The sequence below is a fragment of the Chenopodium quinoa genome, unplaced genomic scaffold (assembly GCF_001683475.1).
Source record: "Chenopodium quinoa cultivar QQ74 unplaced genomic scaffold, ASM168347v1, whole genome shotgun sequence".
In the NCBI taxonomy this organism is placed as follows: Eukaryota; Viridiplantae; Streptophyta; class Magnoliopsida; order Caryophyllales; family Amaranthaceae; genus Chenopodium; species Chenopodium quinoa.
The window spans coordinates 512,948-532,821 of NW_018743050.1; the positions used below are offsets into that span (position 1 = coordinate 512,948).

The 19,874-nt window shown below is 34.5% G+C and overlaps 3 protein-coding genes across 3 annotated transcripts; all 3 read left to right on the plus strand.

Annotated features, from left to right (window-relative positions):
- The first annotated feature begins 7,153 nt into the window (after positions 1-7,153).
- LOC110730830 lies at positions 7,154-9,803 on the plus strand. The gene is made up of 3 exons (XM_021910655.1): positions 7,154-7,401; positions 7,505-7,580; positions 9,506-9,803. The coding sequence occupies exons 1-3, from the start codon at positions 7,257-7,259 to the stop codon at positions 9,645-9,647; spliced, it is 363 nt and encodes a 120-aa protein (XP_021766347.1). The 5' UTR covers positions 7,154-7,256; the 3' UTR covers positions 9,648-9,803.
- Positions 9,804-10,790: 987 nt separating this feature from the next.
- On the plus strand, positions 10,791-12,389 carry LOC110730766. Its single transcript, XM_021910588.1, has 2 exons — positions 10,791-10,937; positions 11,040-12,389. Exons 1-2 carry the CDS (start codon positions 10,791-10,793, stop codon positions 12,387-12,389), a joined length of 1,497 nt encoding a protein of 498 aa, XP_021766280.1.
- Positions 12,390-16,023: 3,634 nt separating this feature from the next.
- Positions 16,024-16,764, plus strand: LOC110730767 (uncharacterized mitochondrial protein AtMg00810-like). The gene has a single exon (XM_021910589.1). It carries the CDS (start codon positions 16,024-16,026, stop codon positions 16,762-16,764), a length of 741 nt encoding a protein of 246 aa, XP_021766281.1.
- The last annotated feature ends 3,110 nt before the right edge of the window (positions 16,765-19,874 follow it).

The following is a 19,874-nucleotide window of genomic DNA, read 5'->3' on the forward strand; positions in this document are numbered from 1 at the left end:
GCACAAGGGGGAGTTCGACCAGCGGCCGCTGGTTTTCCATCGCCTTGCCCAATGGCTGGGCGATGGATTGGCAGTTTCGCGGGGTCAACTTCAAAGGCTTGTATCTCGAGATCTAGGAATCGTATAGGGGCGTGAGACCTATCAATGGAAAGATCTTCAAGTCTAGTTTCTAATGCAATTTTAATAAATTCAATCTGAGCTGTAGAACTCAAGTTATGATCAAAAGAGTGACCAAAGTTCTGTTTTGATACTTTGCAAACTATCGTTTTTCCTCGTTTCTAACTCAAATTCATTTCCGTAAAGTGCATAACGACCCTTGTGAATGATATATTCATGTATCATGCATATATTAATCAAAATCAACATCCACAAACATGGGATATCCAATTAATAAACTCAATTCATCGGCTTCCATCTAAATATCATTCGAATCAACTTCAAACACTTCAAAAGCGTCCAAATGACTATCAAATCACCTGAAACATTAAGAAAAACATAAACAAAGCGTAATAGAGTACAAAACAAACAACTTATGCATTTGCAACCTAAAAAGCAACAAAAAGAATTAAAAGACTACTATAAACTTAGCATAAATGTGCCTATAAATCCTATATAAATGTGATTTATCAATGGCTAGTCACACGGTGTGGTCATATTGTTTTATAAGTGTAATTTTCATTTAAATGTATGAATAACTTCATTTTTTCCGCAAGAGTAACACATGTTATATATAAAAGCAACCCAAATCATTATACAAGTAGAATCAAGTAATTTAGAAATAATTAAGCAACTTCATTTGTTCGTTTGAGAAACCCTTATTCTTTTGTTTTAAAAAATGAAGGAATAATTCCACATATTTAAAATAATAACCCCTATTTCTCATTTAAGTAACATATATACATAAAGATTACCTTATTTGCGCATCATCGGACCCTTATTACTTAATTAGTTGTCTTATTCTATGTGATTATGTAAAGTGGCCACACCGCATAGCTAGCCACATATAAAAAAATTGTGTTATACAAGACAAGGGTAGCTAATGCGCGCCATAGATCCATGTCCATAAGCTATTTTAGTTGTTGGCAATATAATCAGATAAATTATAGGAAAAATTGGCCGCAACAACACCAACTATGATAAAGGTGCGTGTAGCAGCACAACCTTTTAAGGGTGCGGTCTACAGCACAAATTATGTAATTTGGTGCACATATTAGCATAAATGACACTAATTAACTAAGGTTTCATGGGGAAAAAAAAGTGGTATCTTTATTATTTTATATACTACCTCCGTTAACAGTTATTTGCAACAAAGGGGGTCTGCGCGGACTCCAAGGCAAAAGTTTTAAATCATGATTATTGAAAAATAAGGCTATGTGGTTAAGTATAATCCTACCTGGAAAAAAAACAATAAAACAAAAATCAGAACCACCGAAACCCAAACACACTAAACCCAGAATCACCACCAAAACCACCGGAAACAACCAGAACCACCAAACCCACCGAAACCCAGAACCTAAAACCACCACCAAATCCACCGAAACCCAACCACCAACCCAGCAAAAATCACCACGAACCAAAACCTAACCACTAACCCAACCAAAATCACCATAAACCAAATCCCAACGGACCACCACCATGAAGAACCACCACAAACCAAAACCCAAAACCACCACGAACCAAAACCACTAGAAACCACCAAGAATCTAAGAAAAATAAAACCACCAAGAAACCCCGAAACCGACCACCAAGAACCACAAAAAATACCACGAATCAATTACCCACCCACGAAACCAATACCCAACCACGAAGCACCTCCACAAATCTGCAAATCCACCCAAAAGCCACCAATTCCAACCACGAATCAAGCAAACCACCCACAAAACTAGATCTAAAACCCACTAGAAGGATGGATTGGAATTTGAAGAGAGATGAGAGATGAAGAAGATGAATTGAGAGATGAAGGGGAGAGAGAAAGATAATGGGAGATGATTAATCTGATTATTAGAGTGGGAAGGGTTAGATAATTAATTTAGATTAAGGTTATAATGTTTTGTAATTATGTGTAGTATTATGTGTTAATAATTTTTAAGTGAGGGTATTTTGGTCAATTTAACAAAATAAGTAACTAAAATAAGAAAGAAATAAGTTTGTTGCAAATAATAGTTAGCACCCTTTTTTGGTAAATGTTGCAAATAACCGTTAACGGAGGTAGTAATTGTTTAAACATTATTTAAACTTATATGATTTTCCATCATGCGTGACTAAATTAGCCTTACCTTCTATTTATTTTTTTCATTTAAGCATTTCTTAACCTCCACCATTATATTAAGCGGATTCCTTCAAAAAAAATTTGTGCTATTATTTTCCTTTGTTCGCTTCTCCAATTACTTTTACTTTTCTAATATCGATCTCACATGCTTGACTTAGTTTCCTTTCCCTTTTCACTTAGTTAAATACTAAATCAATAAATAAATAAATAAACCATTTGAATACCTTCATTCTACAAGATTTCAAGATACATAGGAAACTTTCTAATACCAAACCCCACAAAATGATTTTAAATACTTAATTTAAAATTAATTTTAGAATTGGATTTTAGGATATGTCAACTTGATTTTCTTGTTTTTGATGTACAACACTGTTAAGAGAGAATAATGGCGAAAACTTTTTAAAATAATTCAATTTAATGGTTACTTAATTACATGAGATTTAAAAAAAAAAGTAATTGAAGAAACAAATGATACAAAATAATGGCGAAAACTTTTTAAAATAATTCAATTTAATGGTTACTTAATTACATGAGATGGAAAATGGAAAATTAAGTAGAATGAAATTAATCAAAAATATTTATAAACAGAAAAAACATTAAAAATATTTAAGATTTCACTTTAAGAAGAAAGCTAAATTTTGTCAAGTCATTTATGTTGTTATGTGCACTCAAGCGCATAGTTTGCGACGTTGAGTGCACCCTCGAAAGATTGTGCTGCTACACGCACCTTTGTCATAGTCGGTGTTGTTGCGGCCAAATTTTTCCTAAATTATAATATGTAAACAAATATTTTTAGTGGTATAAATAACCGCACACTATTCTTAAAAACAACAATAATGAGATAAGTAAATCAATATTTTTGAGGATATGGTTGTCCAAACATCATTAATTCACACAAGCAAAAAGTAATTAGCATCATGCATATCAATATAGACATATAGGTAAACAAATATATTAAGGATATAATTGTTTTGACACTATTTATAAGTGTTTTCTCATAGAAACTATTTATAAGTGTTTTCACATATTTATAAGTGTTTTCATCACCCTCCTCTATATAAGAATCAATCTCAACCCTTTATTAATTTTGATCAAACATCTAAAATGATCCTTTAGTAATGACATTTCCGTAATTTTGAAGAGTTCATATTTAGAACATAGAAAAAAATTTAGAACATAGAAAAAATTTTAGAGTATAAGCAGAAAAAATTTAGAACATCAGAAAAAAAAAAAAAATTAGAACATAAGAAAAAAAATTTAGATTTATGCTTGATTTTCAATTTTATATTTTTATGTTCTATTATATATATATATATATATATATATATATATATATATATATATATATATATATATATATATATATATATATATATATTTGTCTATGTTCAAAAAATTTGCCAATGTTCTAAACTTTTACCTATATTTTAAACTTATATTGTGAGCCTATGTTCTAATTTTTCCCTATGATTTAAAATCATTTCCTATATTCTTAGTATTTCGTGTATGTTCTAAATTTTTATGTGTGTTCTAAATTTCTTCCTATGTTCTAAACCTATCTTTTGAGCCTATGCTCTAATTTTTTCCCTAGGTTCTAATTTTTGTTTCTATGATCTAAATTTAGATTTATGCTTGATTCTCAATTTATGTTCGATTTTATATTTTCATGTTCTAAAATTTTTTTGTCTATGTTCAAAAACAATTTGTCTATGTTATAAACTTTTTCCTATGTTCTAATTTTTCCCCTATACTCTAAAATCATTTCCTATTTCTTAGTTTTTCCGTCTATGTTCTAAATTTTTTATGTGTGTGCTAAATTTCTTCCTATGTTCTAAACCTATCTTTTGAGCCTATGTTCTAATTTTTTCCCTATGTTCTAAAGTTATTTCTTATGTTCTAAATTATTACATTATGAATTGTGATCTAATTAATTCTAAATTTTTTCCTATATACAAAAATAATTAGGCTATAAGGAGAGATGATTAAGTTTATATATATATATATAGTTATTTATAAATATAATCTATGTAGGATTCGAACCTACATCATCTATGCAGTTTGCATAGTGCTCTACCACTTGAGCTAATAGATTTTTGGTATAGATCCAATGCACCGCCTTCCCATAGAAGTAGAGGATAACGATCACATGTAGAAACTCAAATGCCTCAATTATTACTACAACAACCACCATACAAATTACCAAACACAACTACTACAGTACTACTGGGAAGTATTATAAAGTAAATTACATCAGTCTGACAGAGGAAAATATACAGTTGGATGTTCATCCATTGCTCCATTCCTATAATATATAATGCAAATTTATCTACTGCAAGTACTAATCTAATTTTTTACTATAATACTCTTATTTTTACATGAACTAACCTAAATGACTAAATTTATGCAACTGACAGTAAATGCTTCAATATTATTTGCAATCTCATATGAACTCTAACAATGAACTATCAAAACCAAACATTCCAGTATACTTTTCTAGAGGTATACATGTTAAAAATATCAAAAATTCCTCGGACAATTATAGTACAAAATTGAACAAAATTGCAATACAAAATCAAATAAAATTGGAGTACAAAAATATTGGAAATTTGAAAAATATCGAACAAAATTGCAGTTGAAAATTCAAACCATTAATTGGAAAAAAAATCACTAAATAAATCGTAGAAATCGAGCCCTAAAATAGCAAAAGTGGCCTAGGTTTGGATGGGGACTACAAAAGGAGAAACATATAAATTAAAACGTATCTTTTTGACAAAAGGAAAGTATAACACTTGTTTAAATACAATTATATTTGATAAGTGTAACACATATTAAAACATGTAGGAAGTACGGTAGTTTAATACGAAATGTGATATTTTTTCTGTGTGGCTAGCCACACCATGCTGTCAGGGTTACTTATAGGGGTTGTTTATTCACGAGTTACTAATAGAGATTACTTATTCAGGGGTTACTTATTTAAGAGGTACTCAATCGGTCAAGGGTTACTTATTCTAGGGTTACTTAGTCAGTTAACGTCTTTTCACTAGGGCTACTTATTTAGGGCTACTCATTCGGTCATGGGTTACTTATTCTAAATTTACTCAATCAGTTAGCGGTTTTCTGTGTGAGAGTAACCCTTAACTGACTGAGTAACCCTGAATAAGTATCCCCTGCCCAACCGATTAACCCTTGAATAAGTAACCCTGGCCACATATAAAAATTAGAACTTTTTGCAAAATAACACCACAAAAAAGTCATAAAAATGGATTATAACACCACCTTAAAAAAAAAAAACTTTTATTATAATACCACAAAAGAATGCAAAAATTGGATTTCACCACCTGTTAACGGTCTTAGATGGAATCCAATACGTTAGTGAAGCCCACAATAGACATTATCCAGCGACCACCACCACCAGCTCTACATACAACCCACCACCGGCTTCCCCACCTCTGTCGCCAAGCCAAGCCAATCCCCGGAACCCCGTTTCTCGATGAACCCCATCGCCCCACCAGCCTTACCACCACCATAGCCCTCCGTAAAGCTAGAATTAACCTAGATTTCTGGGTTTATCGATGACAAGAGAGTAGGTTTCGGGGGTTGCCAGCGTTATAGGAAGAGGTTTCGAGGGTTTTCGGTGTTAGGGGAGGAGGCCAGGTTGGGGGTTGCTGGTGTTAGGGGAGGGGGTTTTGGGTAGTGTTGGTGTTAGGGGAAGGGATATTGGCGGTGCCGGTGTTAGGGGAGGGGTTTACTAGCGGTCGACTGGCTAATTTCGTCGTCAAGGGTGTGGTCGCCTGGGTTAGGGTGACGGCAGTGGGGGTGGTGGCTAGGTTAGGAATTTAGGGTTTTTTTTATAATCCAATAAATAATTGACATGTGTACAACGTGGAGGCTCACTAACAGTTTTTTTGGATGACAAAATTAAGTGGTGGTGAAATTCAATTTTTGGATTTTTTTAGTGGTGTTATGATTAAATTTTGTGTTGTTATAATAAATTTGAGTGATTTTTATTGTGTTATTTTCTAAAAAAAACCTAAAAATTATTTTTCAAAATAAGGGCATGTTCTCATACGTTTATTTTCAGTTCAGTTCAGCTCCTAATTTCCTTCTCTTATAAAATATTCATTTCATTTCAGTTCAGTCTATGAGAACAGGCCCTAAGTATAGTAGTATAAATTAACTATTACAAACCGTTAGTCAAACCAACTAGGGGTGTCCATTCGGTTTTCAGTTTGGATTTAGTCCAAATCCGATCCAATCCGAAATATTATTCGGTTTTCAGTTTTCCAATCCGATCCGATCCGAATTTCTCTCTTGATCCAATCCGATCCAATCCGAATTAAAATTCGATTATTTGGATCCGATCCGAAAATCCAAATTATAATACATTATTTTTTTAGCGCCTAATACAATTATATAAATAAAGCTTTACTATAAATAAAAGTCTTCAAAATCATGATTAAAATACATAGTTCAACGTCAAGTCATTAATTAATTAATACAAAGTCTCTCTAATTTATTTTATGTAGTATTAAGTATTTGAGCTAAACTTCAAAATATACAGAAATCTATATTTATACAAGCTTAATTTTACAATTCGGTTTTCGGTTTGGATTGGATCCAATTAGGGTCAATCCGATCCAATCCGAAAATCCGAATTTCCAAAAAATCTCAATCCGATCCGATTTAAAGTTCGGAGCCGATCCGAATTGATAATTCGGTTTGGATTGGATTGAATTTCGGTTTTTATCCGAATTATGGACACCCCTAAAACCAACAAAACATAACACACAAATGTAAGAATTCCAAAATCTTAGTGGCAAGAAGGTCATTTCGCAATTAATAGGCAAGATAAGATTGTTTGCAAGGCGAAAGGCAGATATATCATATACGATTCCCACCATATCCATACATTAACTGCATCTTTTTTTTTCTAGATTGATGGTCCTTCAAATTATAACTTGAAACACTTTCTGCAACTTAACATAAAATGGCTGCCAAAATTGCTTTGTCTTCCTCTTATATCACTACCAAAATTCATCTCTTACCGAAATTACCCTCAACTTCAGCTCCTCATATTCATTATCTTCCAAGAACTAGCACCAATTCACATTTCAGAATTAATGCAAAATTAGGTACTTTTAATCATCTCGTGTTTAATTTTCCCACTTTATAGTTAATACATCTGTTTTAATTAATTTAACATAATCTATAAAAATGGGAAATTTGTGTTGTTAGGTGGAGATGATGCAGAAGCAGAGCAAAAGAAGAGTGGGAAGAGGAAATTTATCACCAAAGAGCAAGAACCAGAACAGTGAGTCTCTTTTCTAATTACAATTATATATTACTCCTTCCGTCCAGAATTAATCGTCATTTATTTAAGTGTTTAAATTTTTGGAGAAAGATGTAATGTTTGCTAAATAATACAAGTATGATTAATGTTTTGGGTTCGTCTTAAACATTACTCGTATGTCACTACTTAAAGATTATCGAGTTTTACTCCGTATGATATTATATTAATAATTTTGCATAAAATATGTTGCACGGAGAATTATGAGTTGTTGGATCAATAAGATGGGTGTAACATTTGGTGAGACACTCAAATATATTGTGCAATATATTACATGGGGCTAAACATGTACAAATCGATATATGATTGGTTAAAGATTTGCGATTGAGATATTCTCGGGCTTTATCACTTAATTGTATCACGGAACTGCTTAATTGACTAGACTCTATGTACAATCGATATAGTGTCCTGTATCACAGAGTTGTCTAACTACCTAATCGATATAATTATGTAATTTGTATAGAGAATTGAAAAGAAAAGATTGTCATTTTAAGGTTGACTACCATATAAACATCCAAGAAAAGGCGATAAAAACTTAACTAATGAAGAGGTAAATCTTTACTTGGAGAGACGTACGTACCCAATGACTAACAAGAGTTGAATGTTTGATTATTAGACCAAATCAAGAAGGATGAATACTCTATCACTTCCCCTCACATGAAAGGCCCTTTGGGCTTGAAATGTGGATGCAACACAGGCCCACCCATACCTGGTGCGAATTAATTCCACTTTGAAGGAGGGGCGGATGAGATTCAAACCCGTAACCTTTGTGTCACGCTGGCTCTGATACCATGTTAAAGGACCAACTCAACCAAAAGCTTAAACTGATGGTTGAAGCCCAAAAATATGTTTTATACTCTATCAAAGACGAATCTAACAATATCTCACATGACCATATATTATTAAACGCGGGTCTAGGCCGCACCCACAAACCAATAGAGAGATAGTCCACTTCACAAGTTCAAGGAAGTTCCATTCCAAAACCATATGGCAATAGGAGAAGTAACCCCTTAGCCTTATAAAGTGTTTAAGGCTCTCTTCTTTTTATCAATGTGAGACACTTACATGTGTTATTTGGTAGGATAAACTTCAACACTCTCCCTCACATGTAAGGTCCCTTTAACTCAAGGATCACTTGATCCAATTTAATTTGGCCCAAAATACTTAATGACATTAAAGATCCCAAACTTTGAGCCTGACAATATACTCAAACCATTAGAGGTCCCATACTGTGGGTGGGCCTGGCTCTAATACAATATTAAACGCGAGTGTGGGCCGCACCCGCAAACCAAGAGAGAGAGTCCACTTCATAAGTCCAAGGAGGTTCCATCCCAAAATCATATGACAATAGGAGGAGTAACCCTTAGCCTTATAAAGTGTTTTAGGCTTTCTTCTTTTTATCTGACACTTACATGTGTTATTTGGTAGGATAAACTTCAACATATATCAATGGGCATTATTGGACAAAGTTTTCTAAGTTAAACGATTTTAACCATATAAAAATAGAAATGGGAAAAATATTATGGGATGAAAGAGGTATATACTCTACAAACCATGAATGAAACGCAGCCAGCGTGGTGACAAGGTATATAATTAAGGGTCGTGTGAATGAATGTTTAAAATGTTGGATAATGGTCGGTGTGACATATCTTATATGACGTACAAAGTATGCACCAATGCACTTGGACATGTGAGCCAGATTGAAAAACTTCTATACATGAAGTAAATATGCACCAATGCAATTGGACATGCATGTGAGCAAGATTGAAAACCTTGTAAATCCATATAACATTGCATTGGCACAATACTATATGTACTTCATAGCACCTACCCTTGACATTTATATCGTCATATTATGATCAAGCAAGCTAACAAAAATACATGTGTAGGTATTGGCAAACGGCAGGAGAAAGAGAAGGTGAAAATCCAATGGCAACTCCTCTTCCTTATTTTTTCATATTCGGAATGTCCACGCCTTTTATCATTCTAGCCATTGCATTTGCTAATGGATGGATAAAAACTCCCAATTAGATAAAAATAAATACTGTATCATATTGTTCAAAACTATATATAGTATATCAGGTTCGCAGCAGGCATCTATATCTGTCAGCAGATGAGATTTTGTGTAACTAGCACTTGGAGCTTCTATATATATACACATACAATGACATACTGTTGGATGCTATACTTACACACCCCTTTTGTATTGTGATGTATAATCTGTTATATGTATGTCTCGAATGCTCCATTTTGATGCATGTTCAGTTTATAGTAATAGAGGTCCAAGTTCACGGAGCCATTACCTAGAGTACGCACCAATATTAATGCACTGAGCCAAATACTATTAATACTACCAATTTGGCAGCCAGCCATGCATCTACTACCAAATTTTGTGTAACTAGCACTGGGAGCTGGCTTCAATATAAGTACAGAGTTTTTGGATGTTATACATACGAAGTACATGACTTTTCCTATGTGTTTATGTCAAATCCGAGCTTTCCATATGTTAAAGGACCAACTCAACCAAAAGCTTGTTATTGGTTGAGACCCAAAAATATGTTTTATATTCTATCACGCCCCTTCATACGAGAGCCCGTTTGGGCTAGAAGCATGGATGGGCATGGACCCTCTTAACGCTTAATTCTTTTTATAAAGTCTACAAAAAAATGGGGCTCATTCACTGATCTCATGTGTTGTTGACTCCTAACTCTTTCAATGCTTTTTAGAGCAAGATTAGCCCTATTTGGTCTTAAGATTTGTTAAGATAAGGAAGAATATCTTAGGGAATATATTTGATATATTTGTGTTTATATTATGATATCTTTAGGTAGGATAATATTTACTAAGATAAGATAGATATGAATTAGATTCCTACGTTGATTAGGTTTCTAAGATATGTGTATAAATATTGGATGAATGATGAATGAGAAGAGAGAGACTTTGAGATCAATTTATCATGGTATCAAGAGCCAGGGTAAGAATACAATTTCTTTGCCTTGAGTAAAATCTGAAATTAAACATACAATTTAATCGAACCGTAGTTGAAGCAGACCAAAGATGGGTGAAAAAACTCCGGTGGATTTGATGTATTATCTGGGATCAAGTGATGGTCCGGGTAATATCATTACGCCTATACAATTGCGTGGTGAAAATTACGATGAATAGGCTCAAGCGATGCGAAGGTCTTTACTGGCTAAGCGTAAATTCGGCTTTGTAGATGGTACTATTGTAATGCCAAAGACGGATGCAAAGAAGATGGAGGATTGGATTGTTGTTCAGTCCATGTTAGTTTCTTGGATAACTAATACTCTTGACTCGAAGGTTCGATCGACCATTGGAGATTATGATGATGCGAGTGTCCTATAGCAAAATCTTAAGAACCGATTTTGTGTAGTTAGTGGCACCCGTGTTTTTCAACTGAAGACTGCTTTGGGAGCGTGTCAACAGTCTTCTACAGAGTCCGTAGCAGATTATTTCGGCAGGCTCTCGAAGATTTGGAAGGAGCTCTTGAATTATGTTCGGGTTCCTAAATGCGGATGTGGGAAGTGTGAGTGTAACATTGTTACACAGGTAGAAAGTATTAGAGAAGAAGACTACCTGGATTATTTTTTGATAGGCTTGGACGCACACTACGCAGCGATTCGGGCTCAACTACTTGCACAATCACCTTTGCCAAGTGTGGATGTTGCTTACCAAAATGTAGCAATGGCGGAAAGACTGCGAGATGGGAGTATGAAGGTAGAGAATGCTGTGGCGTTTAAGGTGGACAAGGCAAAGCCAAAATATGAGGATAATAGTGACAAGTTTTGCAATCATTGTAATCGCATAGGCCATGACGAGAGTGGGTGTTTTCAGATCATTGGTTACCCCGAGTGGTGGGGGGACCGTGGTCGTGGAGGAAGAGGCAGAGGCCGTAGTGGAGGCTGTGGTGGCCGGGGAGGAGCACGCAATTCTGGCAGCAACTCGGCATCTACTTCATCACAGCAGCAGTCCGTGAGAGCCAACAAGGTTGGTGGTTCGTCACAACAACAATCGCAAGCCCCCTTGACTGATGATGCAGCAGCTAGTTTGGTTGGCGTGAGTGCTACTCAAGTCCAACAAATTTTGGACATCTTGAAAAATAACAAGTTTCATGGTAAGACAAATAAAATACCTTGGATTGTGGATACAGGTGCATCAAACCATGTTTCATGTGATTTGACGTTGTTTAAGAACGTGAAGAAAATCCAAAATTGTCCCGCAGGTTTGCTAGACGGAAACTCGGCTAATGCGGATCAATTAGGAACGGTGATATTGCCGGGTGGTTTACAACTCGAGAACATGCTTTACGTGCCTCAATTAACTTGCAATTTAATTTCTGTGACTCAATTAAATGATGAATCCAAGTGTATGATGCAATTTACTAACAAAATATGTGTTATACAGGATCCGCAGACGAGGAAGGTGATTGGTGTGGGTGAACGCGAGGATGGACTGTATATATTCCGGGGTGTGCCTCAAGTGAAGGTTCTAGCAGTAGAAGGAGATTCTTCGTTCGACTTATGGCATCAACGGTTGGGACATCCCTCAGATTCAGTTTTGAGAAATATTCCGCATGTGAGTAGCTCTTCTAGGAAAAATAATAAATTTGTGATGTTTGTCCTCGTGCAAAACAATCTAGGAGTAGTTTTCCAATTAGTGAAAATAAAGCAAGTCGTATATTTGAACTTGTGCATATTGATTTATGGGGTTCGTATAAAATACCAGCCTCATGTGGTGCCCGTTATTTTTTAACAATAGTTGATGATTTTACTAGAGGTGTATGGATTTATTTATTGAAAAATAAAACAAAGGTCGAATTAATGTTTTTGAATTTTGTTGCAATGGTGAAAAAACAATTTGATCATGTTATTAAAATTGTTAGGAGTGATAATGGCACATAATTTAATAACTTGAAGGATTATTTTCATCATAATGGCATGATTTTCGAAACTTCTTGTGTGGGAACCCCGCAACAAAATGGGAGAGTAGAGAGAAAACATCAACATATATTCACTAGTAGAAAAATTGAAAAATGCACCGCTAATTGGCCACCGGTTTTTGAAAACCGGTGGCTTAATTAATGGGCGGGATGAGCCAAACCATTTTTGCCACCGGTTCAAACCAAACCCGTGGCAATAATTAAAAGGCCACCGGTTTTGAACCGGTGGCAATATCCAGTTAAATTTCAAAAAAAAAAAAAAAAAGCGCCCATATAAAAACCCAACCCCAAGCCCTACTCACTCATCAGCCTCCCTCATTCTCTCTCTCCTCTCTTCTCCTCTCCTCTCCTCTTCTTCTCTTTCCTGCTCTATCGTCTTAACCACCACCGCCGTCGTCCCTCTTCTTCCCTTTCCTGCTCTCTCCCTCATTCGATCTCCTTCTCTTTCTTTCATTTCGATCATCGATCTCCTTCTCAATCTCCTTCTCGGTCTCCTTCTCGTCTCCTTCTCGATCTCCTTCTCGTCTCCTTCTCGGTCATTTCAACCACCACCGCAACAACAACAACGAAGACATGCACGAGGTTAGGTTTAATTTTGTGTTTAATTAATCGATTTTAATCGATTTTTGGATTTTGTTGGGTTTAATTAATTGTTAATTAGTCGATTTTGGATTTTTTGAGTGTTTTCATCGATTTTAATTGATTTTAATCGATTTTAAGTCGATCTCCTTCTAAGTTCTATTCGATTTTATTCTGTTTTTTTTTTCGATTTTGAGCTTGGGTTTTTACTAATTTCTGGGAATTTTGTTTATTTTTTTTTCTGGGTTTGTTTTTTCTTTTTTTTTTCTGGGTTATTTTTTCTGAATTTGTGTTTATTACACGTGGGTTCAGTTGGTGGATGGGTCTAGTGGGTGAAGGTGGGTGTTCGGGTGAAGGTTAAGGTGGTGCGGATGGTGGGTTAAGGTGGTGTTGTTGGTGGGTTAAGGTGGTGGGGTGGTGACTGGTGTGAGATAGTACTTAAAAAAAAAATTTGTGACATTTAGTTTAAAATGAAATTTGACAGAAAATTCGATTTTAATTCCATCTTCTTCTGGGTTTAATTCGATTTAATTCTTGTTTTTTTTTTCTCTTTTCTGAGTTCGCGAAAATCAATTTCAGGGATTTAATTTTATTTTTGTTTAATTTTTTTTCCTGGGTTTTTGTTGAATTTCTGGGTTTTTGTTTTTGTTTATGTGGGTTTTAAACTGATTTTAATTAATTAATGGTTACATGCAGTGTTTTGGTTATTATTATTTTTTTCATAGCTTATTTTAATCGATTTATTTTTTTGTTTTAATTGATGCAGGTATATTGATCAAGATCTTAAATCGAAGAACCAAGATGCAAGAATAGTGAATTAGATGTTGTATGGGGTTTTTTAGATTTTAATGTTGTAATTATATTTTAGTTTAATATTGGAATTTTAGTTTGTAAATCTGATTATCTTAGTTATTTGGAACTGTTTTATGAGAAATTTATTTGTAGTTATTATATACTGGTTATTGATGAATACATGTGTTTCATGTATATTATTCATATATATATATATATATGTTTCTGCAACATTTTAAGTGAAAAAAATGCAAAAAAAAAAAAAAAAAAATTTGTTTTTTTAGGGTATTATTTCCACCGGTTAACCGATGGCAATAGTTGTTAATACAAAAAAAAAAAAAAAAAAAAATTGCGGGAACGACTATTGCCACCGGTTAATCGGTGGCAATACTTGATTTTGCCACCGGTTTTGAACCGGTGGCAAAAGCTTCAGTTTATTTCCACCCCCCAAATGACCACCGGTTCAAAACCGGTGGCATAGGGGGGTTTTGAACTGGTGGCCAATTGATATTTTTGCCTAGTGATTGAATGTAGCCCGGTCTTTAAGATTTCAAGGGAATTTGCCATTAAAATTTTGGGGTGAGTGTGTTTTAGCGGCATGTCATTTAATTAATAGAACTCCAACTCCTTTACTTGATAACAAAACCCCGTTTGAAATATTATTCAATAAACCACCGACGTATGAATATATTAAAGTATTTGGTTGTTTGTGTTATGCTCACAATCAAAAGACCAAGGGAGATAAATTTGCATGTCGTAGTCGACGGTGTGTTTTTTTGGGATATCCATTTGGTAAAAAGGGTTGGAGAGTTCTAGATTTGGAAAACGGGGAGATATTTGTGTCCCGTGATGTGAGATTTTTTGAGAGTACTTTCCCATATATTGAAGATTTAGTAAAGGAAAAATCGGGGGTACATGAGCACTTACAGTTTGGGGTACTAAAGGATGTTTGTAGTGATGACGAGGGGTGGGGTGCAGCACATGAGGAGCCCGGGGTGCAGCACCAACAGCCCGTAGCCCAGCACCGGCTAGAGGGTGCAGGAGATGCCGCACAGCCCCAGGACAACGCTGACCAGCCCGCAGCAACACCAGCGGACGGTGGCAGGGAGTGTGGGAGTGACGGGCAGCAGCCAGGCACTGAGCAGCAGCGGCAGTGTCATGAGGGGCGTGCCAAGCCCGTGCAGCATCGTGGGGAGGGGAGTGTTGAGGACTTGGGGAAAGGTAAACGACCAAAGATACCAAACACTAAATATCGAGATTTTGTCACTCACACAATACGGAAATACAGTCCATCAACAAGTACATCGACTCCTATATTATCTTCCTCAGGTACTCCTTATCCTCTCACATATTTTGTTGATTCTCACGTTTTTCTGAGAAACATAAAAAGTATATTGCAGCTATAACAGCAGGGAACGAGCCTAGATCTTTCAAAGAGGCAATGAAACATGCAGGTTGGCGAGATGCGATGGCTGCAGAGATAAGAGCTCTAGAAGAGCAAGGCACTTGGGTACTTCAAAAACTTCCACCAGGGAAGAAAGCCTTGGGAAGTAAGTGGGTGTATACAGAGAAACGTGATGAGCATGGGAACTTGTTAAGATTGAAAGCACGATTGGTGATACTAGGCAATCATCAGGTGGAAGGTCTTGATTACAATGAGACATTTGCGCCAGTTGCAAAGATGACTACAGTTCGAACATTCCTAGCAGTAGCAGCAGTGAAGAATTGGGAAGTACATCAGATGGATGTGCACAATACCTTTTTACATGGAGACTTGGAGGACGAAATTTACATGAAAATTCCTCCAGGTTTCAATAAAAATAACTCTGATTATGTGTGCAGGATGAAAAAATCATTGTATGGTTTGAAACAGGCTCCCAGATGTTGGTTTGCAAAATTAACTGCAGCTCTGAAGAAGTACGGATTTAAGCAATCCTACTCAGATTATTCTTTGTTCACATTCACCAAAGGAAAATTGCAGTTGAATGTGTTGATATATGTTGATGACTTGATTGTTGTAGGGAACAATAAAGAAGCCTTATCAAAATTTAAGGCATACTTAGGAGATTGTTTTAGATGAAGGATTTGGGAGTATTAAAATACTTCCTAGGTCTTGAGGTTGCGAGAAGTAAGCAGGGAATTTATATTTGTCAACGGAAATATGCATTAGACATTATTTCAGAAACTGGTTTGTTGGGAGCTAAGCCTGCAGATTTCCCGATGGAACAAAATCATAAATTGGCTCTTGCGGAAGGCAGAGTATTGGAGGATGTGGAGAAATATAGACGGCTTGTTGGTCGTCTGATTTATTTATGTGTAACTAGACCGGATCTAGCATATCCTGTTCATATTTTATCTCAGTTTATGCAGAATCCGAAGGAAGTACATTGGGAGGCCGCACTTAGAGTGGTGCGTTATTTGAAGAAACATCCAGGGCAAGGAATACTTCTTCGCTCGGATAGTGGATTGCAACTTGAAGGTTGGTGTGATTCTGATTGGGCTAGTTGTCCTTTGTCTAGGAGGTCTTTGACGGGTTGGTTTGTGTTACTTGGTTTCTCCCCAATATCATGGCGGACAAAGAAACAACCCACAGTTGCTACATCGTCTGCAGATGCGGAATACAGGTCAATGACGGCTACGACGTGTGAACTAAAGTGGTTGAAACAACTACTACGAACTTTGGGTGTACAACATCCGCAGGGTATGAAATTATTTTGTGATAGCCAGTCAGCTTTGTACATTGCTAAAAATCCAGTATTTCATGAAAGAACAAAACATATTGAAATTGATTTGCATTTTGTAAGAGATGCAATTTAGGAGGGACTGATTTCACCTTCGTATGTACCTACGAAGGAGCAGCTAGCAGACATTTTTACCAAAGCCTTGGGGAAGGCTCAGTTCGAGACTCTACTTTCCAAGTTGGGCATTCGTGACCTCCATGCTCCAACTTGAGGGGGGATGTTAAGATAAGGAAGAATATCTTAGGGAATATATTTGATATATTTGTGTTTATATTATGATATCTTTAGGTAGGATAATATTTACTAAGATAAGATAGATATGAATTAGATTCCTACGTTGATTAGGTTTCTAAGATATGTGTATAAATATTGGATGAATGATGAATGAGAAGAGAGAGACTTTGAGATCAATTTATCAAGATTTTAATTAATTGCCACATCAGATTTTAAATTAAATATAATTATTTTTTTAATTTTAATTATGTTAAGACTCCTTAAGACTCAATCAGATTTATCTCTTCAATCCTAAGACTTATTTTAGATTTCTTAAAATTATTTATTACTTTTTTTTTGGTCTTTTAACATATATATTTCAATATATTTTTTTGAAATACATATATAATTTTAATATGATATAAATAAACAGTGGGATAACAATTTCTAACCCAATTTAGATGTATGTCATAGTTGAAAAATAATAGCAAAATAGATCAAGAAAAAAAAATCAATTATAATGGAACTACATGAATTTAATTGATTTAAAAATGCATGAAACTTTATAATTACTATACACATATTGCATCAAATAGTTGTAAATGTAAAATAAAAATGACTAATGTAAAATTGATCTGAATTTAAATATTACTTCCCCCAAAACGACTCCACAAATGTTCAACCAAATCATGTTAAGAAAAAAGCTATAATATTGTACGTTCTTTATATTAGTAGTAGGCTTTTAAAGAAGACAAATAAATGATAATAAAATCAATAGGATATTTAGCTTTTTTTTTTTTGAAATAAAATTGATTCATAAATAAGTCATACGATATCTACAAAGAGATTTAGATCTAACAAATACATAATAATTGAATCAAATAAAAACATTCTGTAAGCATAGCTACGATCGTTGTTGCAAATCGTACATTCTTCATACCCTCTTTCATATCGCTGTGATTTACAGTCTTCTTCGGCGAGGGGGTCTATCGATCTATTGTAGCCGTGCAGAAAATTTCCGTCTGATTTGTTCGATTGTTGTCGAAATATTAATCTCTTTTTCAATCCCGCACAAAATTTTACCCATGAAACAACTCTATAGCAATCCATGAAATAAAAAAGCAAATCCTCCCTCAAAAGAGAGAAGAAAAACCCGGTCTTTCGAAGGAGTCAAATCCTCCTAAAGAGGAAGAAAAACCCTGTCTTTCGAGGGAGAAATATTCCTCCTAGAAGAGGAAGAATTATTATAAACCTAAAGCAAGAGAAAAGGCATAAAAGAAACAACGATTGGGGCTTTCCACCGGTAAATCTGATGGAAGCCCCTTCAAAATTCAACAATGGTGACTAGGGTTTTAGAGAGAGAACATAGGAAAGAGAGGCTATCTATCTTTATGATTTTCCTAACTCAAAATCATATATATAATCCCATAGGATATTTAGCTTTAATAATACATATATAGTGTAGTTTTATTATGACTAGGTACATACATGATAAATATTAAAAACTAACAAACAATAACAAAAAAAATAGGATAATTAAAATACAAGATAATTTAAATTTATACTTGTTGTTGAATCATGATTAGTATGTATTTATATTTTTTTTGCAACAAGATAAGTACATAATTAAGATAAATTAAACAAACAATATGATCTTTGTATATAAAAAATTAAAAACAACGTACATATCTATAAAAAAAATTTGAAACAATGTACAATTTATTTTTATTTTTAAGAAATGTACATAGATTTTAATGTATTTAAGAAAAAAAAGGGTTTTTTTTAATCATCAAAACACTGTGTTTTGATGTATATACAGGGAAAACACTGTGTATAGTATATAGAGTTGAGTCTTGAGTTTTCAAGACTCCACTTCAGATTTTGTTAAGATTTAGCTTCTTAAATGCATTAAAAAAACAAAGTCTTGTCTTAAGATTACAAAATCAAAAAAAGATGATGTCATCCTGAGTCTTAGGGCTAATCTTGCTCTTATGGCCCTGTTTGGTAGTTAGCTTATTGGGGGTATATTAGCTTATTTGACTAACTTTAGCTGATTGACTAGTAAAACAAGCTAATACAAGTGTTTGGTAGTAAGCTTATTGAAAGAGCTTATTCCACTAAATAAGCTCTTTTTGAAAAAGCTCATTTTAGGAGCTTTTTCAATTAGCTTATTCATTAATTATTGTGAAATGACACTTATAACCTCATTTAATTTAAAATCCTATCTAAACTACCTACCTCACAATTAGCTTATTGGTCATTTCACATACTCAATCACCTTTAAGCTATCAGCTATTTACCAAACACTTTTATATAATCAGTTAATACAATAAGTTAGTCAAATCAGTTAATAAAATCAGCTAGTCAAAATCAGCTAACTCAATCAGCTTCAGCTTTCAGCTTTCTCCCAAACAGGGTCTATATCTCGTGTGAGTCAATTTACTTAAAAAGTACTTTTTTTTTTCAAATTCACTTAATTAATTTTATTTGTTTATTTATTTTGCATCACTTGCAAGTGCGCGAAGTTTTAGAAGTATGAATTAATAATGTGAGTGGATGGATAATTTATTATGGTAAAAGTAATGTGGGGACCATGAAAGTGAAAGTATGTGAGAGAGTAGTGGGGACCATGAGATAGAGAAATGATAAATTAATTTGAGTGGGGTTTAAAATAAAAGAGAGAAATAATCAAATATAGTGTAAAGTTACTATATATAGAAGTGATGCAAATAAAAAATAACACTCATAAAAGGAAAGTGATGCAAATAAGAAAAAAACGGAGGGGGTATTTCACAACTTTTATCAATTTAGGGCTTGTTCTATTCAGTTCAGTTTCTAATTTCCTTCTCTCATAAACAATTCGGTTCAGTTCAGTTCAATTCCGTTCAGTTCAGCCCCCAATAAGTTCATTTCAGTTCAGTTCGGTCTTGTGTTTTCAGTAAATCAGAACAAGCCCTTAGTCTTATTTTTCAG

Bases quoted from the DNA above. Each gene is read 5' to 3' on its own strand.
- LOC110730830 (XM_021910655.1), top strand. From the start codon at position 7,257: ATGGCTGCCAAAATTGCTTTGTCTTCCTCTTATATCACTACCAAAATT. The intron at 7,402-7,504 runs GTACTTTTAATC...TTGTGTTGTTAG, and splicing joins CAGAATTAATGCAAAATTAG to GTGGAGATGATGCAGAAGCA. The intron at 7,581-9,505 runs GTGAGTCTCTTT...ATACATGTGTAG, and splicing joins AAAGAGCAAGAACCAGAACA to GTATTGGCAAACGGCAGGAG.
- LOC110730767 (XM_021910589.1), top strand. From the start codon at position 16,024: ATGAAGGATTTGGGAGTATTAAAATACTTCCTAGGTCTTGAGGTTGCG.
- LOC110730766 (XM_021910588.1), top strand. From the start codon at position 10,791: ATGCGAAGGTCTTTACTGGCTAAGCGTAAATTCGGCTTTGTAGATGGT. The intron at 10,938-11,039 runs GTTCGATCGACC...TTTCAACTGAAG, and splicing joins CTAATACTCTTGACTCGAAG to ACTGCTTTGGGAGCGTGTCA.